The sequence below is a fragment of the Micromys minutus genome (genome assembly GCF_963924665.1).
Source record: "Micromys minutus genome assembly, chromosome: 32".
Lineage (NCBI taxonomy): Eukaryota > Metazoa > Chordata > Mammalia > Rodentia > Muridae > Micromys > Micromys minutus.
Window position 1 is genome coordinate 13,236,572 of NC_137967.1, and position 27,904 is coordinate 13,264,475.

Here is a 27,904-nt window from a genome sequence, read left to right on the forward strand (position 1 = left end):
ATGTGGTAGCTGAAGCATTTGACAGGGGGCAGGGCAGGGAAGAGGCAGACTCAGAGGAAGGATAAAGGGGATCCAGAGGACAGAAACTTTAGGTTTGCCCTACAAGTCTAGAGAGCTGTGGAGCCTTTGGAGACAGGGTCTAGATAAGCTTCTCTGCTGAGTGCCAGGGAGGCTCAGCTTTTTGTCCATGATGTGGAGGAATCTGCATTCTAGGTAGGCTTCTGGGTCCATGCGGGTGTGAGGACTGCTCACCAGAGGTACCACTGCTTCCTCTACCCACTGCCAGCTGATGGGGTTGGTCTCCTGCTGCTGTGAATTCAAATGCTAAGTACTGAACCCCAAGATTCAGATGTCCCCTCACCCTCCTGTTAAGGAGATTCTCACCACACCAAATGTTGCTTTGTCAACTTTGCTCATCTCATTCTCTTAATTGTCTTAAATAAATGTGGTTGACAGCCAGTCACTAGGGAGAAGGGATGTAGGGTGGTCTTCTGTCACTGGGTTGGAGGGTCACAAGTCACTGGACTTGGGGGGGCATCACAGGTAGCAACCAATAGGAGAGAGTAGAGGAAAGAGCAGGAGAAAGAAGATGGAGAAAGAAGGAGGCCCCCATGAGGCCTGATAGCCCATGAGCTTGTGACCTGGAGAATGGACCAAGAGGTCAGGATGATGAAGTAGAAATAACCCTGGGCAAGACTTAAACAGCAAGTAAAATGGGGCCTATGGATTGGATGTAAGTTAGCACAGCTCAGAACCTGCCCAATCTAGGCTTACAGATCTTCAAGTGAAATTCCACGCCTTTGTGTCATTTATAGAGGATAGCTAGCATATGCACTTCATTAACAGCCAGCCTCTGCTCACAGTTGCCACACATGAAGGACAAAGAAAGGCCAAAGCCATCCCTGGAGAGCCTTCCCATGCCTTGGCACAATATCTGTCTTTGTGAATAAGGAGGTTTGAAGCAGAAACTTAAGGGTTTGTTGTAGAGTCAGTTGTGTTGGATGGTGTTTTGCTGGGGGCAAAGAGGTGACAGAACGGGCCATCTTTCGTCCACGAGTGTGTGTGTCTTATTTCAACTGGTCTGCCCAGACGCCCTGAGTGTGAACCTTAGTTCCACGCACGGCCCCATTTCCACTCCACAAGATGAAAGAAATGATCATGAACCAGGGAAAACCTCACCAAACTGCAGGCACAGTGAGCATTGGTGGGAAAGGAACTGTTCGCAGAAAGAAGGAGGTTCAAGGAACAGCCACAGCAGACAATAAAAACTGCTGTTCTCCTTATAGAAGTTAGGGGTAAGCAACGTCTCTGGTACTGAAGAGGTGAACGTGTTTACAAACCAAGACACAAAGATACATTTTAACAACCGGAAAGTACAGGCGTCTCTGGCAGCAAACACCCTCACCATTACAGGCCACGCTGAGACCAAGCAGCTGACAGAAATGCTTCCCAGCATCCATCCTAAACCAGATCGGTGCAGACAGTCTGTCTAGTTTAAGGAGACTCGCTGAAGCTCTGATCGAACAATCTGTGGATGGAAAAGACCCACCTGCGACTGCGGAGGAGGAGGATGAAGTTCCAGATCTGGTGCAGAATTTAGATGAAGCTTCTGAGAATGAGGTGAACTGAATTGAAGCAGCTTCTGAAGAAACTGATACTTGCAGAAGTCACAGGAGCTGCTATTTCATATAATGACTGCTTTAAAAAATTTTTTTGTTTATTATAGAGCTGATAAAAATCTGGATCTCTAATATTTTTAAGCCCAAGCACCGCCCCCTCCCTCCCCACACTGTGCTCTTTTCGGTTTTTGCTTATAACTAATTCATTCTTCGAGGCAAATCAAGCTGAAGAAGCCTGGGAATGAAGTTTGGAAAAGGTCAATAAAATTATTTGCCTAGTTGGAAAAAAAAAAAGATGTGAAGGAATGTTTTCCTGAAGTAGCCAGAGGTGACAGGCTAAGGCAGACTCCCGAAGGAAGGTTTGGCTGAAGCAGACACAGGTGAAACTAATTTCTGCTACAGCAAGCGTGTGAAAGGACACGAGATGGATTCTTTGATTAAGAGACACGTGCATTGGTCAGACTTACATTGTGCAGTCGAGCTCCATTGGTCAGAACCCCATAGAGAGAAAGGTACAAAAAAAAAAAAAAAAAAAAAAAAACTTCCGGTGGTGAGTTGCAGTTTCTTTCCGTCTCTGTGGACTCGGGCAGATTGGCAGAGTGATGTCAGCTGAGACAAACTCACATCTGACGCAGGACCCATGGAGGACACGTGACGCTTGGAGTATAAAATGGACTCGACAGACAGGGAGGGAGGCTGAGCTTGGCTTGCTGGTACAGGTAGCTGTGCAAAGCTTTTCGGTCTTGGATCTTTGCTGATCTCTTCTCTGAGAGACTTCTCCTGGGATTCTTCTCTGGTCCCTCCTGCTGACTCAAGTCGCAGCGGAAGCCTGGCTGTCTCTGCTAGGTTGTACCACCATTGCTGATTCCTGTTTGCTGTCCCAGCTCTACCAAACCGGATGGCTGGTGTAGCCGTGAACCGTTTGCGAGTGGATCGAGCTGCCCGCTGCTGATCTGGAACTGAACTGCTGATTTCCGGACAACACAGACAGGCACTGCTCCAAAGAACAATTTCGAAACAGGTCTGCTTCCCCCATCCCCTTTCTTTTCCACTACCTCTGGTGGGTGGTGGGTTAAAAGGGAGGTTATAGCTTTCAAGAACCATCGTTAAAAGTAATGTTTGAAACAAATTAAAGTTAAAAGGATCACAGACTAACTGGGGCACATCTGCCTCAGTCTCCCACAAGTGGGGATCAGGGGTGAAAAGCACTGTGTCTTTACCTCATTTCTTTGGACTTTGGCAGTCACCTGATTGCTCTGTGAGCATCCGAACCTGAAATTTTATTTTATTTTTTTAAATAATTATTTTATTTATTTTATGTAAGTACTTGGTAACTGTCTTCAGACACACCAGAAGAGGGCATCTGATCCCATTACAGATGGTTGTGAGCCACCATGTGGTTGCTGGAATTTGAACTCAGGACCTCTGGAAGAGCAGCCAGTGCTCTTAACCACTGAGCCATCTCTCCAGCCCGAACATGGAACTTACCATTTACCTATCATGTTTGTCTTTTGCAGTGTCTCTGTACTAAGTATGACACCATTTCTCCATCAGTATGACCCTAGTGAGAACCAGGGCTTCCATCTGCTCTGGCCGCAATGCCTGAAATGTTTTTTCTTCACCTGCCTGGAGACTTGTCACCTAAATCCTCAGACTGCATCAAGGGAGAGGCAGCCACAGTCTCCACAAGTCTAGCTCACACACCAAACACCCACATTGAGCCTTGGTTCCCGGTGTGGCAGGGCTGAGCAGAGTATGGTGGGTGCTTGAGAAGCAGGGTGGAGCCTCTGCTCTCTGTCTTCCCTGTTGCCCTTCTGTGGGGCACCCTGTGTTCAGACTGCACAAGGCCATGGCTACCTGCGGTTGCTCTATATTGAACTTTCAAGTTTCCAGACCATGAAGCACATAAATTTTTTTCCATATACATCACCTGGTTATGTGTCTTTTGTAGCATCACAAGAAAGATTACAAGGCTGCGGTGCACATGGATCCCTTGTGTGTAAGAACACACCGACCTCCTCCATAGCGAAGGCTCAAAACCCCACCTCCTCTTCCCTAGCTCCTCTTGCATGGGCTGCCTTTTGGAGTTCTTTACATGTCTGAAGGCTCAGGAGAGCAAGGCCTTCCTGTCTCCCAGGGTCAACACCAAGAGGTCTTCACAGATGCTGGCTAGACTGACTGAAGGGCTATCTCATGCCCCTCAAGTGTGTAAAGCTGGCCCTTCTTAAAACGTGCAGCACTATCTTCCCACAGAACTCAGGCTCGGCCTCGAACTACCCCCCCATGCCTATGTTATATAAGGCTTTGTGCTTATGCAAGTTGGCTGTTATTTAATTTTAAAAGTAAAGACTGTGAGTGTTTTGATAAGTCAGAATAAAGTGGTTTGTCGTAAAGGGCACTTGACTGTCATTTTCTCTACATCAGCTGGTGACACACTGAAGTTTGCTGAAGACTTAGAGAGGCCTAAGCTTTTAACTTTGACTGGTTAGCTGAGCCAAACAGGATTTACATCCGGTAACAGTATTGGCAATTAGGTGCCAAGTACACTGTTCTACTTGTGAGCTGTCTGTGGGTCCACCAGTCCCTGTTTTTATGAATTTGCAGGTCCTGAGGGCTGCAGAGGCCTGTAGAAAGTGCCCACTTTTCTCTTCTGTACAGGGTTGGGAACGGAGACAAGGACATATGTCCACTGCCAGGTGACCCTGCAGCACTCTGCTTTTGGTCATGGTGTCTTATTAGGGCAACAGTACTCTTAACTAAGACACATGGCATAGTATGTGTATGCACAAGGTGGCCAGGAAAGACCTTGAGGTGCCTTCCATTGCTCTCTGCCATATACATGTGTGTATATACATTGTGTGTGTGTTTACATGCATATGTGTGTATATACATAAATATACATGCCTGTATACTTGCTATGTTTTGAAATTTTACTTAGTTTTATTTTGTGTGTATGGGAATAGTGCCTGCATGAGTGTCTTATGTGGTCTTTGCTTTCCCTGTGGAGGGCACAGGAGAGCACCGGATCCTTTGGAACTGCAGTTACAGCTGGTTGTCAGCTGCCATGTGTGTGCTGGGAAGTGGATCTGGGTCCTCTATACAGCTGAGAGGACCTTATATATTTTGAGACAGGGCCTCTTACTGAGCTTGTAGCTTGCTATTTGGCTACATGGGCTGCCCAGTGAGCCTGGGGGTGCATTTTGTCCCAGGCTGTCCTCACAGGTTCTCAGGCTAAAACTCAAGGGTTTAAGAATGTGCTGCAAGCTCTTCACTGTCTGGACCATTGTGTAGAACATTAGAATTTGTAATTGAACTCACACTGAAGGACTGAAGGGAGGTCAGCTCCCAGGAGAAGCATCTACAGATCTGAGGAATTCTTCTGAGATGTAAGAACACTGTTTTCATCCATACACATTTATGTGCCATGTATCCATTCATGGCAGCAAAGGGTTCGTAGATTATATACATATAATTTCTCTCTCTCTCTCTCTCTCTCTCTCTCTCTCTCTCTGTCTATATATATATATATATATATATATATATATATATATATATATATATATATATATATATATATATATAATATCACACACACACACACACACAGACACACATACAATCTTCAGTATAATGCTATTTAGTTTGCTGTGATCGTTTTTGATGTTTGTCCATTAGGAGCTTGTTTGGACTTTCTCATTGCAAGTTTCCACAGACATTTGTAGGAGTCTATTCATGTGTTTGTGTGCTTGTGTGTGTGTTTGTTTCTCTGTATGGGCAAAGGTGCCAAGGTGTGTGTGTGTGTGTGTGTGTGTGTGTGTGTCCTCATGTGAAGGTCAGACTATTATTAGCAGTAGTTAGCTCTCTTTGTGTACCAGGTGAGTTTGGGATTTGAACTCATGTCTTTACCTTTAATCACTGAGCTATCACAGCAGCCTCCCATCTTTTTTTAAAGAGAAGATCTCTTTTTGACTGTGAAGCTTCCTCACATGGGATTAGAGGTACATGCTGTTACATTCACCTCTATAAATGGGTCCTGGGGTTCTGAGCCCAGGCCTTTATGTTTGCATAATAAGCATTTGGCACAGTTATCCTTCTCTTGGGCTGTCCTTGTGCATGTGTGTGGTGCTGTGGAATAACCCAGGGCTTTGCTAAAAATCCTAAAATCTGCTACTAAAGTAGAGAACTAATAAGATGTCAGGTAAGAAGCACAGTGTCCACTCACAGTTTGAAGTGACACAGTCCATTGCAGTGAGCTAGGGACAGTGAGGTGGTGGATCCCATCTTCACTCAGGAAGGAGAGAGGCATGAATACTTGTGCTCAGCTTGTTTTCCTCTTTCTATCCCATCTATGAGGAGAGTCCATCCTGATACCAGAATGGCAGGCTACCCACATCAATTGACCCAGCCTGAAAACTTCCTCACACAGCCCTGTTGCCATTGGTACTCTCAATCCTGTCAGGATGATCACCAAGACTAACCATCACACATGGCCAGCAGGGTGAGCTTGAATTGAAGAGCTTCCTGTCTCGAGAAATGACTTGTACAACACCCAGATGACACTCCTGTGTGATGAATATGTCTTCCTTAGGGTCAGTAGGTTGACCATCTACACCCACAGCACTGCCTGTGGCACATGGAGCAGGGTAGTTTACAGCCAGGCAGTCCACAGTAGCCTGTGGGGTTGTGGACACCTGAGAGGTCATGGTGAACTCCTCACTGTCACGCTCACTGCTCTCACCACATGGACTCTACTGTTCAAACCTTTTTGAGACATGGTTACTGACAGAGCTGAGAGGGGACAAGGCGAGCAGGAACACAGGAACGAGCTACCATAGACTGAAGCAGAATTTGTGGTAGGGAACCATCAGTAGGCCCCGAGTATGCCCACACGGCCAATCAGCTGGGGACTACCCTGGCTGGGAGTCACGGAGAGGTAGATGGTGCCTCCATGTCCTCAGGGTTCCAATCCCAAGGCCTCATCAGCTAAGCTGTTCAAAGGGCCTCACAATGGCCCAGACATGTATTGTATACTTCCGCTCAGGTTTTGACCTCAGGCACAAGTAGTGTTTTGGGCTGTTGGCTACCTACAGTGACAGAAAACTCTCTTGGCCCCTGTGACTTCCTGTCCAAACTTGAAGAGGACATGCTTAGAGCCAAGAGAGGTGAGGAGTGTGACCAGGAAGCAGAACTGACAAGTGGAATAGGACCACAGGGCATTTGGCTCAGTACTCAGGCTGCTTACAAAGGTGAGCTCTCACCCCTCTTTGGCAAATGTACAAACACTTCTCTCAAGAAACTGATGACAGCAGGCTGGCTCAGGCTGTCCTTCGGAATAGGAGGGGCTCTCCATGCATGTGGGAAGGGAACTCACAGATACTAGGTATTTGCAGCTCCTGGGAGGCAGTGTGAGGGTGGGCGTGCCTGGGCTCAGGGTGATAATGGTTTATAAGGAAGAGGATCTGCTGTGAGAAGAGCACTTAGCACTCTCCACCATGAAGGGGACACTTCTTCTGGCCTTGCTGGTGATTGGAGAGCTGGGCTTCCAGACAAGTAAGATTGAGACCCTCACTCACCCCATTTCAGTCCCATGAAGATCGCTAAGTGGGGCCCTGAAACAGATCCATGGGTCCTCGGGAAGCCATTGGAATGAGTCCTGCAGAAGACACTCGATTCTTTCTACTCTGGGTTGCAACAGTTGGAATGGGTGGGACGGGGAGATGGAGGTGTACGGGTGACGATACTGCTGAGGAAGGTTCTGTAGATGTGGGGTTGAAGCTGTCAAGTGTGGGGCTTATGTGCAGGTCAGATTTGCAGGCCTGGCCACTCATGTGAAGTGTGTCTAATGGAAACCATGTTGGAGCTGGGAGGATGCAGCCTTTGGGAGGGCAGGACTATGAGAGAGGTCAGTTAAGGCATTTGTAGGTGCAGCTAGAAACCTCGAGTCCCTGATTCTGCCAGCCGGTGGTCTTTTAACGATGTTTTCTGTCTGTGTTTGCAGCGGAAGCGTGCTATCCTTTCATCAATGGCTATATCAGGACATTACTTGGAAAAAGGACATTAATGCATTTATTCCTTTCGAGGTTTGATGCTACCGTCGAGGAGAGGGTGGCCTTTGAGAAACTCCAGGACTGCTATAATGAAGAAGGATTAAAAGCCAAATTCCTGGATCCCAAAATTATGGTAACATCCTCCCTACCCTGACTAGCATGCCGCCAATAGCAGAAGGCCATGTACAAACGATCAATGCAAACATTAACACGTGTCAGGGGACCAGCAACTGAGAACTCAAACCCTTGCCCACCCCAGTGCAAACCAATGCAGCACGCCAGGTATACATCCAGCCTGTTCCTCGCACGGTCCTACAGTTCACTCCCACATGCTGGGTAAACTAGGTTCTCACCCATAGTAGGAACTGGGTGAGAACTCAGGTCTGGCCTCTGCAAAGGTATGACACCCCCAGCTCTACTCTAAGATGCTTGAAACTTTTGTCTACTGGCCAGTATCTTCTTTGGAACCTCCCTTGACTCTACTCCCCTGCCTCAGATGGAGTTCCTCTTCCACGAGTATCATCTGAACTACAGCCTGAACCTCCCTCCATGTCTGAAATGCCACCCCAACCCCCAGGGACTACGTGCAGCTGTTCAATACAGCTGCCTCCTGATGTCTCTTCTTTCAAGCATAACTGGAAGGCAGAGATGTAGCTGTTGAACATTTCTACCCGTTTCCTAAAGTGCTTTTATTTTGAGTGTTATATCCTCCAGAACAAAAAAAAAAATTTCTTCTAACAAGCCCAAATGGGGAGTGTATTTTTAACATGACCATAGAGCCAATGTGCCTGGAGATTTCCTTAGGTATGGGAAACATCACCAAAACTCATACTTAGCTACCTTGTCCCTCTCTAGACCCAGTCCCCACTATACCTTCCAGAACTTTCTCGCCTTCTTCCTTGTCTGGCTATGGCAGGTCTCAGGCTTCCTCCTGGATGTTGTGTGTGGGCTCCAGTTCCCTTTAGGCAGAGTCTCTTGCTGGAGACCTGAATCACTGCTGGGGAATTTCTTTCCTGTGGATGAGAAGTGTTCTCATCATGGGTGCCTAGGGAGCCCTGCTGAGGTCCTGCACCTTGCCTGTACCCACCTCTGTCCCTGTCTGTCTCTGTGTTGTCCAGGCATCCTTGATCTTCAGCCGGGAATGCAGGACATACTATCCCATCGACACCTTGAAGAAAATTGAGGGTCTATTTGGCACTTTACCAAAGCAGTAGAGGTGAATGGATTTTTGGGCAACCCATCTTTGCATCATGTCTGATCTGAGTGCCATCTTCCCGACCTGTCCTCTTTCTCTCCTGAAGTTGGATTCCTGACACCTGTGCCCTCATCCTTCAATCTCTTAGGCTAATTTTAATAAATGCCTGCAGCTCCGTTCTGTGTCCTGTGTGTGTTGTGTGTTCAGAGGATCCTGGAGACAGTGAGAGAAATGACTTGTGTGGTCACTCAGAGTAGGGTAACTTCCCCTGACAAGCCAGGTGATCATGGGTCATGGGAGAGCCATTGTAGCCTTCATTTTTTGTTGCTATGTAACCAGGTTGGCCTGGAACTCAGAGATCGGTGCGTCTCTTCTTCCCAAGTGCTGGGATTATAGGTGTGAGTCCCCACACTCAGTTTACTGCAGCTGTGTGAGACTGTTGAGCCTGGGGTTGTCTGAGGGCAAGTAGCATGTATGCAGCCACAGGCTTCACCAGGCTGGCAGGACAGAAATGAGGGGCACGGACACTCACCTCTGGGCTTTATCACAGGACTGTGAGTTTCTTATGTGCACTTATAACAGTGGAGGAACTCAGGGGATGATGTTTGTGTGCTTCTCAGATTCTCTTGGTCTGCTAGTGAGAGTCACCATTTATCACACTTTGGTCAACCTAGCAAGTTCTGGACAGCCAGGTTTACCTAGAGAGACCCTGCCTCATAAACAAAACCAAGGGACTGGAGATGGCTCAGCGGTTATAGATGGCTGTTCTTCTAGAGGTTCTGAGTCCAGTTCCCATCAACTGCATGGTAGCTTCCGACTATCTGAGATGCCCTCTTCTGGTGTGTCTGAAGACAGCAACAGTGTACTCATATTCATAAAATAAACCTTTAAAAGAAACCCAATAAAACTTAAAAAGAAACAAGACACTTTACCAGGGGCAAGATATAGCTGTCAATGCCCAATTAAAGGAGAAAGAGAGAAGGGCTTTAAAGTAGATTCAGTGTGTATAATGCTCCCATGCCTTATTGGAGACCCAAGTTCAACTCCCAGAGCCTGTTTAAAGCCAGACTTGGTAGCATGTGTCCATAGAGCTAGTTCTTTCTTTAAGAGGTGGGAAGAGACAGGTGAATTCCGAGATGTTTGTAGGGCAGCCACTCTGGCATTCCACGATGTCAGGCAGACAGAGTCCTGTCCTAAACAATGGGTGAGGGATGTCCTCTGATCTCCATGCACACTGTGGTATGTGCACACACGCTCTCCCTCATCCACTCAAATGCAAAACAGCAGCAAAACAGCTAAGAGAGAGCAATGGCAGGCAGTGTGGAGAAAATGATGAGCCCCATTAGCTATAAAGGACAGACATTTTATGTTGAAGACGAGTTGAACAGAGCAAGTGCAGGTGAGCAGGCAGAGGGACAGAAGGTCACACAAACAGGACACATTGCTCAGTGTGTAACACTGACATACATGGAGCCTTTATTCTGTCCATCTGTTTCCTGATGTGACATCACAACACTAGGGCTTCCTAAGGAAGGCCGGCTGGTCCTGAGGAAGACCAAGTGGCCTCCCCAGGGACACAGCTCTCACAGGTAAACCAATGACCCTGAGAAAACAGCCCATCTCCACCTTTTAACATCCAAGCCGGTATTATTCCAAAACCCCATCTCACGACCAGGCATGGTGCTGAATCTGAAACCTGTGGGGATTATCCAAACCAGTAAATCCTAGAACCGTTTGCTGTGCCCATGAAATCCCCAAGCAAAGGGCTTGAGGCCTCCTCCTGTTTTTCTGTCTCCTGATCGACATTGGTTTCTCTCATATAGGTCAGTGTGGCTGGCATGTGTGCCTTTTCTTGGGTCACGTAAGTTCTGTGTTTCTTCATTATCAAATTTTCCAACTGGAAGGCAGCTAAAGGTCCTTGGAATAGTGATACGGAGAAAACTGCCTTATAACATAAATCTCACACTTGTATTTTAATGGAAGAATTTTCATGGTCGTAGAGGAATCAGAGACACATATTTTACAAGAACTTCTGAAAGTGGAAAATGAAATCACCAAACACCAGGATGGGCAGTTAGAAAAGGGGTGACTAGAAAGGGGGGTGGTACGTTAGGAGCAGAGAAGACATTATCATGAGTACAGTGATTTCTTGGGTCTAATTATTAAATAACACCAATCATGCTGGGCAGTGTTGGCACAGGCCTTTAATTGCAACACTTGGGAGGCAGAAGACCAGTCTGGTCAACAGAGAACCTTCTAGGACAGCCAGAACTACACATAGCCACAAGGACTAATTGTCATAAAACTTTGGAAAGGCATTCATGTAGATTACAAGAGCACTGGGGCTACTAACACCTCTCACATACCTGTTATCCATAGCTCATATCTCCATGCTCATGTCCAGGTGTAAGTCAACTTGTGGGTGATGGCTGTAACACAAAGGCCTCTTTGGCAGCCATTTCTGCTGTCACACATTAAACTGTCTGAACAGCTCGCGTGCTCCATGAACTCCAAGGTCTTATTCCAAAGTGAATCTTCTCATATTAAAGGAGGGAAAGGGAGTGTCTTAAATTCTCCTTCATTGTGAGCTCTTTGGTGTATAAAGAGTCATGGCTCACTCCATGTGTAACCTTTGGTTGGTGATTTAGTCCCTGGGAGCTCTGTGGGAGGGGTGTCTGGTTGGTTGATATTGTTGTTCTTCCTATGGGGTTGAAAACCCCTTCAGCTCCTTCAGTCCTTTCTCTAATTTCTCCATTGGGGACCCTGTTCTCAGTCAAATGGTTGTCAGTGAGCATCCACCTCTATTTTTCAGGCTCTGGCAGAGCCTCTCAGAAAACAGTTCTATCAGGCCCCTGTTAGCATGCCCTTCTTGGTATCTGATATAATGTTTGGGTTTGGTGAGTTTATATGGAATTGATCCCCAGGTGGGGCAGTCTGTGGATGGCCTTCCCTTCAGTCTCTACTCCACACTTTATCTCTGTATTTCCCCTCATGAGTATTTTCTTCCTCCTTCTAAGGAGTACTGAAGCATCCACACTTTGTTCTTCCTTCTTGAGCTTCATGTAGTCTATGAATTGTCTTGGGTATTCCAAGCTTTTGGGTTAATATCCACTTATCAGTGAATGCATACCATGAGTGGTCTTTTGTGATTGGGTTACCTCACTCAGGATGTTATTTTCTAGTTCCATCCATTTGCCTAAGAATTTCATGAAGCCATTGTTTTGAACAGATGAGTAGAGCTCTATTGACAGTGTCCTTTGCCTTACAGAAGCTTTTCAGTTTTATGAGGTCCCATTTGTCAATTGTTGGTCTTAAATCATAAGCCATTGCCCTTCGGTTAAGGACGTTTTCCCCTGTATCCAAGTATTTGAGGCTCTTCCCCACTTTCTCATCTATTAGATTCAGAGTATATGGTTTTGTGCAGAGGTCCTTGATTCACTTGGACTTGAGCTTTGTATAAGGAGATAAAAGTGGGTAGATTTGTATTCTTCTACATGCTGACTGCCAGTTGAAGCAGCACCATTTGTTGAAAATGCTTTTTTCCTCACTGGATGGTTTTAGCTCCTTAGTCAAAGATCAAGTTAGCATAGGTGTGTGGGTTCATTTCTGGGCCTTCAATTTTATTCCATTGATCTACCTGCTTGTGTCTGTACCATTACCATGCAGTTTTATCATGACTGATTTGTAATACAGGTTGAGGTCAGGGATGATTCCCCCAGAAGTTCTTTTATTGTTGAGAATAATTTTTGCTATCCTGGGTTTTGTTAGTCTACATGAATTTGCAAATTGCTCTTTCTAACTCTATAAAGGATTGAGTTAGAATTTTGATGGGGATTGCATTCAACCTGTAGATATTGCTTTCTGTATGATGGCCATTTTTACTATATTAATCCTGTTAATCCATGAGTATGGTGGTTCCTTCCATATTCTGAGGTCTTATTCAATTTCTTTCTTCAAAGACTTGAATTTCTTGTCATACAGATCTTTCACTTGCTTAGTTAGGGTCACACTAAAGTATTTTGTATTATTTGTGATTATTGTGAGGGATGTCATTTCTTTAATTTCATTCTCAGTTTCTTATCCTTTGACTAGAGAAAGTTTACCTGATTTCTTTGCTGAAGTTTTTTTTTTTTTTTTTTTTTTTTTTTTTTTTTTTTTTTTTTTTTTTTCAGGTTTAGGAGTTCTCTGATGGAATTATTTGGGTCACTTAAGAATACTATCATATCACTTGCAAATAGTGATATTTTGACTTCTTCCTTTCCAGTTTGTATTCCTTTGACTTTTCTTTTGTTGTCTAGTTGCTCTGGTTAGGAATTCTAGTACTATACTGAATAGGAAGGGAGAGAGTGGGTAGCCTTGTCTAGTCCCTGATCTTAGTGGGATTTCTTTAAGTTTCTCTTGATGTTGGCTACGTGCTTGCTGTATATTGTTTTTAGCTGTTTAGGTATAGGCCTTCAATTTCTTATCTCCTAGACTTTCATAATGAATGGGTATAGACTTTTGTCAAATTCTTTCTCAGCATCTAATGAGATAATCATGTGTTTTTTTTTCCTTTGAATCTTTTTATATAGTAGATTAGATAGATGGATTACCATATATTAAACCATCACTGCATCCCTGACATGAAACCTACTTGATCCTGGCAAATGATCGTTTTGATGTGTTCTTGGATTTTATTTGTGAGAAGTTTTTTGAGTATCTTGCATCCATATTAATGAGGAAAATTGTTTTTTGTGGACTATTTTGTGGTTTATGTATAAGTGATATAAGCATAATTATGCCTTCATAGAATGATTTGGGTATTGTTCCTTCTGTTTCTATTTTGTGAAATAGTTTGAAGAGTATTGGTATTAGGTCTTCCTTGAAGGTCTCATAGAATTCTGCACTAAATCCATCTGGTCCTGGGCTTTTTAAAATGACTGCTTCTATTTCTTTAGAGATTGTTGGACTGTTTAGATTTCTTATCTGATCCCTATTTAACTTTGGTACCTGGTACCTGTCTAGAAAATTGTCCATTTCTTCCAGATTTTCCAGTTTTGTTGAGTATAGACTTTTGTAGTAGGATCTGATGACTTTTTTATTTTTCCCAGTTTCTGTTGCTATGTCTCCCTTTTCCTTTCTGATTTTGTTAATTTGGATATTGTTTCTGTGCCCCCTGGTTGTTCTGACTAAGGGTTTATTTATCTTGTTGATTTTTCTCAAAGAACCAGGTCCTCGTTTTGTTGATTTGTTGTATAGTTCTTTTTGTTTCTATTTGTTTGAGTTTAGCTCTGAGTTTGATTATTTCCTGCCATCTACCCCTCTTGGGTGTATCTTCTTCTTTTTTGTTCTAGAGCTTTCAGATGTGTTGTCAGACTGTTAGTATATGCTCTCTCCAGTTTCTTTTTGGAGGTGCTTAGAGCTATGAGTTTTCCTTTTAGCACTGCTTTCATTGCATCTTATTAGTTTGGGTTGTTGTATCTGAATTTTTATTAAATTCTAAAATGTCTTTAATTTCTTTCTTTAATTATTCTTTGCTCAAGTTGTCATTGAGTTGAGCATTGTTCAGCTTCCATGTGTATGTGGGCTTTCTCTTGCTTTTGTTGTTATTGAAGCCTAGCCTTAGTCTATGGTGATCTGATAGGATGCATGGGATTATTTTAGTCTTCTCGTATCTGTTGAGGCCTGTTTTGTGACCAATTACATGGTCAATTTTGGAGATGATGCCATGAGGTGCTGAGAAGAAGGTGTATTCTTTTGTTTTAGGATGAAATGTTGTATAGATATCAGGTAAATCAATTTTGTTCACTATTTTTGTTAGTTTCCTTGTGTCTCTGTCTAGTTTCTGTTTCCGTGATCTGTCTGTCCATTGCTGACAGTGGGCTGTTGAAGTCTCCCACTATCATTGTTGAGGTGCAATGTATGCTTTAAGCTTTAGTAAAGTTTCTTTTATGAATGTGGGTAAACTTGCATTTGGAGTATAAATGTTCAGTATTGAGAGTTCACCTTAGTAGATTTTTCCTTTGATGAGTATGAAGTGGCCTTCCTTATCTTCTTTGATAACTTTTGTTTGAAAGTCAATTTTATTGAATATTAGCTTGTTTCTTGGGGCCATTTGCTTGGAAGAAAATTTTCAGCCTTTTACTCAGAGGTGGCGTCTGTTTTTGTCACTAAGATGAGTTTACTCTATGCAGCAAAATACTGGGTCCTATTTACCTATCTAGTCTGTTAGTCTATATCTTTTTACTGGGGAAATGAGTCCATTGATGTTAAGAGATATTAAAGAGTAGTGATTAGTGTTTCTTGTTTTTTTTTCTTTTTTTTGGTTAGATGTAAAAGTTTGTTTGTGTTGCTGTCTTCTTCTGGTTTTATTGGAAGAAGATTACTTTCTTACTTTTCCTAGGGTGTAGTATCCTTTCTTGCATTGGAGTTTTCCATCTGTTATTATTTGTAGGGCTGGGTTTGTGGAAAGATATTGTGTAAATTGTTTTTATCATGGAATATTTTGGTTTTTCCATCTGTGGTAATTGAGAGTTTTCCTGGAGAGTAGCCTGGCATTTCTGTTCTCTTAGGTTCTGTATGACATCTTTCCAGGATCTTCTAGCTTTCATAGTCTCTGTTGGTAAGTCTGGTGTAATTCTGACAGGTCAGCCTTTATTTGCCATTTGACCCTTTCCCCTTACTGCTTTTAATATTTTTTCTTTGTTTTGTGCATTTGGTGTTTTGACTATTATGTGACAGGAGAAATTTCTTTGCTGGTCCAAAGTATTTGGAGTTATGTAGGCTTACTGTATGTTTATGGGCATCTCTTTCTTTAGGTTAGGAAAGTTTTCTTCTCTAATTCTTTGAAGGTATTTACTGGCATGTTAATTTGGGAATCTTCACTGTCTTCTATGCCTATTATCCTAAAGTTTGGTCTTCTCATTGTGTCATAAATATTCTGGATGTTTTGGGTGAGGACATTTTGGGTTTCTTCATTTTCTTTGACTATTGTGTCAATGTTTTCTAGGGTATCTTCTGCCCTTGAGATTCTCTCTTCAGCCTCTTGTATTTTGTTAATGATGCTTGCATTTATGATTCTTAATTTCTTTTCCATTTCCAGGGTTGTCTCTCTTTGCGGTTTCTTTATTGTTTTTATTTTCATTTTTAGATCCAGGATGATTTTGTTCAATTCCTAAAACCTGTGTGTTTGTTTTTTTCCTGTAACTCTTTAAGGGATTTTTGTGTTTCCTCTTTAAGTGTTTCTATTTGTTTACCTGTGTTCTCCTGTATTTCTTTAAGGGAGTTATCCATGTTCTTTTTAAAGTCCTCTATAATCACCATGAGATGATATTTAAATCCAAATCTTTCTTTCCTGGTGTGTTGGGATATTCAGTACTTGCTGTTGTATGAGAACTGAGTTCTGCTGATGCTACATTGTTTTGGTTTCTGTTACTTAGGTTCTTGTCCTTGCCTCTTGCCATCTTGTTATCTGTGATGTTAGTTGGTCTTGCTGTCTCTCACTGGAGCTTGTCCCTCCCGAGGGCCTGTGCACCTGTGATCTTAGTAGTGAGAGTGCTACTGGGAGACTATCTCTCTCTGGGAAGGTTTTGGGTCTGGATCGTTGTGGAACAGCCTTGGTACACAGATGGAGAGCAGAAATGCTCAGACTCAGGCAGCCCCACAGTTCCTGTGCCCTGTGTGTTCCTGGCAGGTCTTCTCTTTGGACAGTCAGTGGAGAGAAAGTGGAGTCTCACCAGTGTGCTAAGGAGAGAGAGTGCTTCTGCGAGACCAGCTCTTTTTGCACAGGTTTCGGGTCCAGAGGGCCATGGGATTGCCCCAGGTCTGTGTGTAGATGGAGACAAGGAGGGCCCCCAGGTCTTTCAAGAAGCTGAGATAATTGTTCATGTTTCATTTTCTTTTTTTGCTCTGGGAGATTCATGCCTATTCAATTGCAAAAACAAACAAACAAACAAAGAGAAACAAAATGAAACAACATAAAACAAGAATCCCTCAAGAGAGTATAGAAAAGGAGACCCAGCATTCTCTCCTGTCTTGTCTGAAACCTGAATAGGAGATGTGGATGGAACAATTCTGTCTTTACTTTCATGCTTAGAATCTAAAGTATCCATAACCAAGATCCAGAGGCTAAAAGCAACTATGCGATCTTTTTCCAGGACTATGTGTTATATAGTATTCATTTGTCCTTACTCCCACTACTTCCCACCTCTGTAGACTTACTGTACTCTCCTCAGGGAACCAAGACTTGTATAAATCAAGAACTCGATTTCTTGTATAAAAGTCAGAAACTGGGTAAGTTGTTTTTGGCCCATCTTTGCTTCTTTAGACTTTAGCATATCTCTAAACACATACTCTCTATGCATTCTACCCTTAACTTGCCCCATTATTACAAGGTTTACTCAACATTTACTTTATTTTTTTATCTCTCAATTACACTCTACCATTGAAATGTTTATTCACTGCTGACCTAAGTCTCTTGTTTTCCTGTACCTTTCATTTTCTTTTATAGCACTCCTCTCCTGGAGGTGATCTTCACTGTATCCCCCTTACTTGAGCTCCTACATTGAGACACCACCAGACCAAGCCAGCTCAGTCAGTCAGCAGGGTCTCAGGGGAGAAAGTGAGGATTGAAAAAGAAAAGAAACAATTAGACAAAAGTATAATATGAACCCGGCCTTTACTGAGGCAGAAGCAGCTTTATTTTTCCCTAGTCTGTTGCTTTTATATCATTCTAGGTACATCCAAAACACATGGTCAGTTCTTAGATCAAAGACAAAGTCATCAAGCAAAGTAGTAAACAAGGAAATCATGTAAGATGCAATTAAATGGGGCTGGAGAGATGGCTTAGTGGTTAAGAGCACTGACTGCTCTTCTGAAGGTCCTGAGTTCAAATCCCAGCAACCACATGGTGGCTCACAAACTTCTGTAATGGGATCTGATGCCCTCTTCTGCTGGTGTGCCTGAAGACAGCTACAGTGTACTTATATATAATAAATCAATCAATCTTTATAAAAAGGTTATAATTAAACAAAGTAGTAAGCAAAAGGATCACACAAAATAATAAGTAAAGCAGTAAACAAAGCTCCATCATCACTGTTTCTAATATTCTGATCTGAGACTACTTCCTTGTCTGAGCCCAGTGACAAATGCCACTTTCCTAGATGTGGTCCCAAAAGCTTAACAGATTATTAAATCTACTCGTAAACAAAAGCATTTTATAGCCATAATCTTTTATCTGTAGAGGAATTTATATTTTGGTCCAGATTGAAAATATATTTTCTTACACTGATACAAAATTTTGGATATTGATACAGGGTTAAGGTTTTAATTGGTATAAACCTTTGTACATTAATACAACATTTAAAATTAATTCTGTTACACTTTGATAGGATTTATGCCTATGCTTAAGAACAGAAGGCTTAGAAGAAGTCCTTTAATAGCTGATATTAAACACTGTTTGAAATAATTAAGTAGTGCAAGACAGAAGTCAGTCAAACTCATAGACAGATACTAATTAATTTAATTATGATAAAATGTTTTTGAGTTTATTTAAATAGTAAAGAGAAGGCTGGAGAGATGGCTCAGTGTTTAAGAGCACTGACTCCTCTTTCAGAGGTCCTGTGTTCAAATCCCAGCAACCACATGGTGGCTCACAACCATCTGTAATTAGATCTGACGCCCTCTTCTGGTGTGTCTGAAAACAGCGACCATATACTTATATATAATAAATAAGAACATCTTTAAAAATCCCAAATAATAAATAGCTAAAAGTAATTAACTGTTGTGAACTCAGTCCTGCTAGATTAGATAGATGGTCTTTAAAAGCATCAGAGATCCACAGAATATGGCATTTAATGCCATTTACTTATTTAAAAGTCTTCTGACTATGAACCACGTCTGCTCCTGAAGAACCCCCATCCCACTTGAAAGAAGGTGATGAGCATCAGCACATCCATGTGCAGTTGCTTCGACTGCGGCATGCTAGCCACTGGGCAAGACATGCTCTAATTTGAACCGAAGACAGAATGTTGTTCAGAAAGGACAAATGGACACAAGACTGTCAACCCCTAAGCTGATCCAAGATAGTCCTTTATAATTCCTGCTCTACTTATGTTCTGTCAGGTGCTCTGGGCCAGAAGGCTAAAGACAGATGCTCCAGCGTTATAAGTAGTGTTGAGGACTGTCCAGGCAGACAGCTTTCTCTTCAAATTGTTTAAATCTTGGGGGCATATTTCTGCACTTTCTGCATATTCAAATAATTATTCCTCCTCTAATCTAGGATGGGCTGGAAGACTAGTTGTAGTCTCACAATCAAAGCTAAGTTGTGTAGCACTGAAGAAGGTGTTCTAGATCTTAAAAGATGTTTCTCAGATGATAATACAAGTTACAACTGGAGATAATTGAGGTGCGACTTGTAAACTCATTAATGTAGCACAGACGATAATATAATCTATCTAAATTGCCAAACAAAACGGGCTGGACTTTGTAAGTGTAATTCATACCTTATAATTTATGTCATAATTGTCATAATTCAATTTACATCTAAGAGAAAAGGGGAATTGTTGAATTCTGGCTCTGCTGTCTGTTGTAATGCTAAGTGCGTGTTTCCAAAACCTGGAGTCTGCACATGGACACGTGGTTCTTCCCGGAAGCTATTTCTGATTGGTAAATAAAGATGCTAACAGCCAATAGCTGGGCAGAAGAGACACTGCTGGGGTTTCGGTTTCCCAGCTTGGGGTTGGCAGAGGACCATGGGGAGAAGAAGGTACAGAAGCAAGGAGGAAAAGTTTTAGTTTTGTTTCAGTTACTTCCCGCTGTTTGTCTCTTTCGTTTGAGTAGAAAACTCAAAATCCGTGCCCTCCGAGAGTTCTCTGGAGAAGCTCTTAGCCGACTGAACAACCTAAACCCAACCAAGAAAGAAATGTGTTTTGTTACACGACGGAGCTTGTCCCTAGCGTTTTTGAAAATTAAGGAGGAAACCGATCTAAAATTAAGTCCTGAAGACATCCTTAGGTAGAAATTAATTCCGAGTCACCATGATCCCCTTTGTTCAGCCATGTCTAGAAACAGCTGCGGTGCAGACTGCATCTGCATCTTCTTCATTCCTTTTTTTCTATATCGAACCAGGGTTTCCTTATGTACTCCAGGCTCTCCTGGAACTCTCGACAGATATCTTGGTGGCCTCAAACTCACAGAGATATGCCTGCCTCTCTTTGCTGGCACTGGGACTAAGGGTGTTCACCAGCACTCCCTGCCTGAATCTTTTTAACGTCGAGGTCATGATGACATTGTACACAGGACACAGATCCTGGCACACTCACTTGGGGACTGTAGCTTGGGTTAATGATTTTGCCTGCCTGGCATATTTTCATTATGGCTTTTCAAAAGACTGTTTTTTTGAAAATTTTATGTTTGCCCCGGCTATGGTGGTACAATCCTTTATACCCAGCGAGGCATAGGCAGGCAGATCTTTGAGTTCGAAACCACTCTAGTCTACAGAGCAAGTTCCAGGACAGCCATGTCACAGAGAAACACCATCCCAAAATTTCAGTCAATCACATGGTGTGTTTTCATGTCTGTGTGGGTATGTACCACGTGTGTGAAATTGTCTGCTAAAATTAGGAAGATCCTGGAGTTGGAGGGGCTGATAATCTGATTGATATGGTGTTGGGAGCAGAACCCTGGTCCTCTGCATTCATAACCTGTTGTGATCTGATTCCCTGATCCCCAGCACAGCTGTATCCATTCTCTTCCATGCCTGTGAGCTATTTCTGTGGTTGCTGTAACATGCCTGGCAGTCACTGACAGAGAGAGGGACTTGACTCATAGCAGGATCATGCTGACCACATGCCCTGTTAGGTTCTGAATGTTCTGAGGTTTGTTAATCTTAAGAAATTCCACCAAACTTTATCTAGGACCCACCGAATCAAAGGTCAATATGAACTGTTCTGTCTAAAATGTCTTGAGTTGTAGCTGACCACCAGGAAGTACTTCCTGCACCTGGGTATGAACTTACTGTGTTTTTGTTTCCCCATTAAAAGCCACTAGAAAAAGATGTCCATGGTCATAGTTCAGAAAATTGGGAACTATGTTCCTGGTCTCACCAGTATTAGGGTGTAAGTTTAATATATCCTTTCTGTTTGGCTGAGATTCGTGTTCATGTGGTTTGTGGACTGACTTTTAGATCACCACAACCCCCCCGAACCACCTCTCTAACTCCTATTTGGACTGTTCCATGTGAACACTTAGGAGATAGTTTTAATCTGCACTAGTATTAATATGAAGGTTATTGGAGTTCAATGCTTTTGGCTGCTCTCTGCTTTTACCAATCTAATTCTGTTCTTGACTATTAGAAAAATATTTTTCTCAGCCTGTATCAGGCAAAATCGTAACTTTTGATTAGCTCCCAGACTTGCAACCAGAGCTAAGGAAACAGAATGAACTGGCTCTATAAGATCCAGTGGCAGGACCACATCTAAGAAAGCAGCCAGCAGGTGGCTCAGGAAGAATTTTAAAGAGATCTGCAAAAATGGGGTGAGAAACTTCCATAGCTGGAGGAGAGTGAAGTACACTTGTCAAATTTGCAAGGGCTTGTTGTTCCTGGCTTCAGAATCGTGACACTCTCCAGCAGAGTATCCATCTAACACACCCAAGACCACATTTAAAACAGAGCTCAACCACCCTAACTGTGGTAGTATGAGTAGGTTTGACCACCATAGCCCCTTGCATTTGAATGCTTGGCCCACATAGAGTGACACTAGTAGGAAGTGTGTCCTTGTTCCTGTAAGTGTGACCTTCTTAGAGGAAGTGTGTCACTGTGGGGGTGGGCTTTGAGTTCTTCTATGCTCAAGCTCTACCTAGTGTGGATGACAGTCTCCTTGTTTGCCTTCAGGTCAAGCTGTAGAACTCTGGCTCCTCCAGTATCGTGTTTGCTTGTACACAGCCATATTTCTCACTATGAAGATAATGGGGTGAACCTCTGAAAATATAAGCCAGCCCCAGTTTAATATTTGCCTTTATAAGAGTTGTCTTGGTCATGGCATCTCTTCACAGCAGTGAAACCCTAAGACACAAACCTTGACAAGAAGAAGCAGGTCTGTCTTCCACTAATTAGTGCTGAAACCTGGAGGCCAGCCACCGAGACTGATCAAGTAATCCAGTCCCTCATAGCACTAGTGAACCACTCCTGAGCACCCACTCTGGGCTGACCTACCTGAAAAGTAATTCTGTTATATTTCTGTTAGAATGATGAAGTGTTTCCAAAGACTTATTGGGAAAGCCACCTGTGAGCAAAGACCTTGAGCAAGGTATTCAAACACCCAGCAAAGCAGGACTCTGGAAAATTGACGCATACCGCCCCCTGGTGTCCATTTGTGGCAGCTACTAACTTTCTATAGTTTGCTTAATCACAAGTTATAGAAATATTTTTATAAGGGTTTTCTGCCCTGTATTAGACAGTATATTTCTAAAATCAAAGACACAGAAACCTCATATTTTTACTACCACGTTGTCAGCCTACACTGGGCAGGTCCTGAGCTAATCTAACCTGCACCACAACCATAGTTTCAGAGTTAATGACTGTTTACGCGTCCTCGGGCTTGCTGTGTTCCTTCCACGTGATCATTGTATATCCTGCCTCCTGGCGACCTTCTACTTCTCCCTCTCATTGTGGTTCCTACCTGAGACTGCCCTACTCGATCTCAAGTTCTGCCTTCCTCTCTCGGATGGGCTCTTGCCTTTTGTTACCCAAACAGAGAATTTCGGGGAGCAGTCTTTATAGCACATTGGTCATTGCAATGCCAATATTGGGCACAGGACTCAACATCTGAGTACACATTGGACAGGACCAACATCCATAGAAAGTGGTCCAGTTAGTTTGTAAAGAAAAATCAAAAAATTCAAAAATAAAATAAAATAAAATGAAACCCGGTGGCAGGACTGGAAAGATGGCTCAGTGGTTAAGAAAAGTAACTGCTTTTCCAGAGGAGAAGGGTTCAATTCCAGGCGTGCACATGCCTGTTCACAACTGAAGGAAATCAAAATCTCTCTTCTGGTCTCCAAGAGCCCTGCACACACCCGATTCACAGACATACATGAAGGCAAAACATACAAATACATAAAAATTAAAGAAAATTTAAATACAATCGAGGCAAGACTCCCCAGTGAGTAACTGGAATCCTGCCTAGTAGACAGGTGTCCTGGTGTCCTTCTGTCTGACACCTAATCTTCACACCTAGAAATTAGTCATGTGAGAGCTACTTTGTTCCAGGGCAGTTATAGGGTTACATAAGTTCGGGTATCCATGATGTTCTCTATTTAAAGTAACATGATTTCCACAGGTCTCCATGGCTACAGAACCATGGAAGAACCATGCATTGATGAGCAATGGGTGATGATGGCACTCCTCAACTCTATGTTCAATTCTTCTGATGACTAAATTGTGTGATGAGGCTTCACTCCTCGTACTGTGGACCACTGGGTCTATAGAATTTCCGGTCTGGAATTCAGACGATAGGTTGTGTGGATTCACCCCATTGATAAAATGTCCTGTTGAAGGTGTTAAAAATACTGTGCGTACACAAGTGCTTAGAGGGAAGAATGAGTTGCCTTCTATGTTTAATGGGACTAGAGAGCTAGGATTCAAGATTGAGGCCCAAAATGCTAATGGAGAACTGAGCCTTTATTGGGAGGGAATTGAGAGCCATGCATATTTCAAACTAGAGCGAAGATCTAGCAACTCTAATTGCCTTGGGGATAATATTCAAATGTTGCTTCTCAATTCAGCTGAGAGGAAGGAGCCCTCAGGTAACATTTGGAAGGGTGAAGATTTTGGCTATGGTGAGCATGTGACCCAAGTGTTCCCAGCAACTTGACCAACTCTGAGATCTTAAGAACAAAAGATGCCCAGGTGGGTATACACAAGAGGTAGAGAGTGTGTGAGGGCCCTTCCTAGTATGCCCAGAGTTGAGATGACATTTGTTTGTGTACAGACTTTGTTTGTGGGTAGCATCGGCTTCAGTTGGAGCAGGAGTGTGTACTAGCTAGGTGAAATTGGCCTTCCATCCTTAGTGATGTGAGGTAGGAGATGGTAGTTATTGTGTAGAAGTGGACAGTGGACAGGCTGAAAGGGACAGTGCTTTCCTTTTCATGGTGGGGGATGTGACCACTGACAGTGTGGCTCTGGACTTGTGCCAGACATACTAGGAGTTTCTGGATGAGACAAGGAGACTTCTGCACTGTGACATGATTCTTGAGAACTTTGCTGTTGTGGCCTCAGAGAATCCTTTATTTCTCCCTGACCTATGGTGGGTACTTTTTCTTTTTTTCTTTTTTTTTTTTCCTTATTTTTTCTCATTTTGGTTTTTCAGGACAGGGCTTCTCTGGGTAGCCCTGGCTGTCCTAAAATGCTATGGGTTAGTCTGGCCTTCAACTCTGAAATCTACCTGCCTCTGTCTCCTGAGGGCTGGTTATCAAGGGTTATTCCTGCTGTGTGTCTTAAGGTTTTATAGCTGGAAAAAGACACCAATGACCATGGCAAGTCTAATGAAGGCAAACATTTCATTGGGGCTGGGTTCCTGTTTCAGAGCCTGAGTCCGTTATCATGGCAGGAAGGAAGGCAGTGTGCAGGCAGACATGGTGCTGGAGAAGGAGCTACTTCTTGGTCTTAAGGCATCCAGGAGAAGACTTGGCTACTCCACACGTCCAGGAGGCAGGTCCCTTTGGCCCTGGGTGGAGCTTGAGCACTTGGAGGCTGCCGAGCCTACCTAGACAGTGACACATTTCCTCCAACAAGGCCACACCTCCTCCAATAAAGTCATACCTCCCAACAATTTCCATGGGCTAAGCATATTCAAACCACTGTGGGTGTTAGGGTGTGATGAATCCCCTTGTTCCTGCTCCTTAAATTTTTTCAAGCCTGATGGGTCCAGTATCTCTGGAGAATACTCATAGCTGGTATATGTATCTCTGTGATTTAAAAATTAAAAAAAATATTTTTAATATTTTTTACAATGCAGTCATTATTCCTCTGTTCTGCCTTCCAACGGTTCCTAATCCCATTCCTCCTTCACCTACCTCCAAGATGATGTCTCCATACCTGCACACCTTCACACCCTGCCAGACCTCTGTATTCCCTGAGGCTTCTAGTCTCTCAGGGGTTAGGTGTGTCTTACTGCCTTAAGGCTGGACAAGGCAGGCCTCTGCTGTGTATGTGTTGAGGGCCTCAGACCAGCTATGGTATGCTGTCTGGTTGGTAGCTCAGTGTCTGAGAGATCACAGGGATGTGAGTTAGGTGTCCCCCAATTGAAGAATGAATACAGAAAAATATGGCTCATTTACACAATGGGATACTCTTCAGCTATTAAGTGTGAAGGCATTATAAGTTTTGTAGGCAAATGAATGGAACTAGAAAATATCCTAAGTGAGGTATCTCAGACCCAAAAAGGCATGTTTGTACTCACCAATAAGTGGATTAGCTAGAAAAGCACAGAATGCCCAGGATACAATCCAGAGAATGAAAAACTTTTTAAAATCAACTTTTGGTGATTTGACAGATAGATAGATAGATAGATAGAGAGAGAGAGAGAGAGAGAGAGAGAGAGAGAGAGAGAGAGTATATGGGTTGGAGTAGAGCTAGCATAAGCTTTGGAGTCAGAAGCTTCTCCACTGCCACATTGTGCATCTTTGGATCCAACTGAGGTCATGAGACTTGGGAACCAGCCCCATTTCCCACCGAACAAGGTCTACAATTCCACAGTTCCTTTTCCTTGCTCTATCAATGGGGCTTGCCCCAAGCTCTCACTCGCCTTCCCTTGTCCTTGTGACCCCTTAGGAATATGGATGTATCTTCCTGAGTTCTGTAGACAGCCAGTGGATCAAGAGTAGATATGATGTGAGAACCACAAGACAGGCTTGCAGAGGCCCTGCCTTCTGTGTGTTTGGAGTGAAGAGGAGTTGAATGTGTTGTGATGCTTCCAGAAACCCTCCCAGTGCCTCTTCAGCGTTTCCATGCCAAAAAATAGTTGGGGCCAAAAATACATTTTGCACCTTCAAGCCCCATTTGAAGTAGAAACTTCAAGGTTCTTTGGAAAGTTAGTTGTACAAAATGGTGTTGTGCTGGGTAAAACACATGGAAAACACTTCGCTGAAGCAGGTACAGGAGAGAGGGGGTTCTACTAAAGCAAGCATGAGAAAAGACACTTGATGGAGGTTTGTTTGCAAACGACACACACGTAATCATCCACCATACGCTGCATATTGTTGAGTTTGATTCATTGGGAGTCCACAGAGAGAAAAGTGGTGTGCTGGTGTTTCTTGCTGCCTCCTAAGACTTGGGGCCGGTGGCAGAGTAACATCAGCTAAGTCAGACTCAGAAGCCGAGGCAGGACTTCTGGCAAGGCAAGACCCATGGTGGATTTGTGAAATTTGCAGGATGTAAGAATAGCATCCACCAGACTTTGGGAGGAGCTCGGCTTGCTTACACTACTAAACACTCCTTGGTCTCCAGCAGTTGCTGATCTTCAGTTTGATGAGGGAGGCACAGCTGTGAACTTCTGTTGCCCTGGGCTATCCTGATGACTCATGCGGATTTGGCCGAGGCCTAGGTTTTATTTACTGCTAGGTTGTACCATTGCTGTTGGTAAACCAAGATTTCTGAACCAGACTGATGGAGTATCCGGGAAGTGTTTGCTGGTGGACTGAGTTGCTTCTGCTGGCCTGGGAAATGCACTGCTTATTTCCTGACAACAGGGCTGAGATTTGCTCCAAAGAACCATTTTTTAAAACAGATCCACTTCCCCTTTATTCTTCCTTTTCCGCTACTCCTGGTTGAGTTGGGTAGAAGGGAGGCTGAAGCGTTTAAGAGCCATCATTAAAAGTAGGCACTGGAAAAAAAAATGTCACACTCATTCTTGACACTTGCTTTCTTGTCACCCTGACATTGGCTGAAGGTGATGTCTCTTCACTGGCTTCAGTCACACCACAGTCCTTCACTTCCTCTGCTCTGTCTGTCCTATAGATGTGCATGTAGATTGAATTGTCCTAAAAGTGGGGGCAATGGGGGCAATGGGGGTTTGTGGTGGTTTAAATAGGAATGGCTCCAAAGACACATGTGTTTGAATGCTTGACCCATAGTGAGTGGCACTCTTAGTAGGTTTGGACTTGTTGGAGTAGGTGTGGTCTTACTGGAGAAAATGTGTCACTGTGGAGGCAGGCTTTGGCATCATATATGTGCTCAAGTTGTGCCCCTGTCATACCCAGTCTCTCTGCAGCCTGTACATGAAGACAGACCTCTCACCTCCTTCTCCAGCATCGTGTCTGCCTGCACCCTGCCATGCTTCCCACCATTATGATAATGGGCTCAATCCTAAAGCTCTAAGCTTTGCCTTGCTCATGGTGTGTCTTCACAGCAATAAAATCCTAACTAAGACAGAAGTTTTTCCAAGGACTGGGAGTACTGCTGTGATAGGCCTGAGCAAACTTTTATTTGGAGGAATGTAGATTTTGGAATTTTGGATGAGCGAAGTAGTTGAACAATTTAATTGGGGCTTACTGGCTATCCTATTAGGGTGATTTGAAAGGAGGGGCCTGTGATAAGGGGTGTCAGAGAAGAATGTTACTATGTGGCCTAGAGATAGTTATCGTGATAGCTTGTTGACGAATCAGGCTGTTTTCAACCCTGGTCCAAAAAATAAGCTTAGCGTGAAGTGAAGGGTTTTGTATTAACTCTGTTGGCAAAGGGGGTCTCAAAACAGCCCAGAATTGTCTCTGTTGTGTGGTGATTTGTGTCTACTCTTATAAAAACTTTAAAATAAGAAGACGAAAGCTACTAAAGGAAAATTACAAAGTGTACAGTATGCGGGGGGTGGGAGTCAACTGGAAGTGGGATAGAGCTGAATCCTGTGTTCAGAGAGTGAAACAGATTAAAGGAAAGTCTGATGTTAAATGGAATAAAGGGAGTGGTGACCTCAGAGGTCACCACTTGTGACAAGTTAGGATTCCAACTTGTGAAAAGGTATGAAAGAAAAGCTTCGGACGGAGAATTACGGCATAAACCCTTAAAGACA

The 27,904-nt window shown here is 43.4% G+C and overlaps 1 protein-coding gene across 1 annotated transcript; it reads left to right on the forward strand.

Annotated features, from left to right (window-relative positions):
* Positions 1–7,111: 7,111 nt before the first annotated feature.
* Positions 7,112–8,880, forward strand: LOC308413307 (secretoglobin family 2B member 2-like; the record flags this gene model as incomplete). Its single annotated transcript, XM_080908232.1, has 3 exons — positions 7,112–7,169; positions 7,618–7,799; positions 8,785–8,880. 3 exons carry the CDS (start codon positions 7,112–7,114, stop codon positions 8,878–8,880), a joined length of 336 nt encoding a protein of 111 aa, XP_080764358.1.
* Between the last annotated feature and the right edge of the window lie 19,024 nt (positions 8,881–27,904).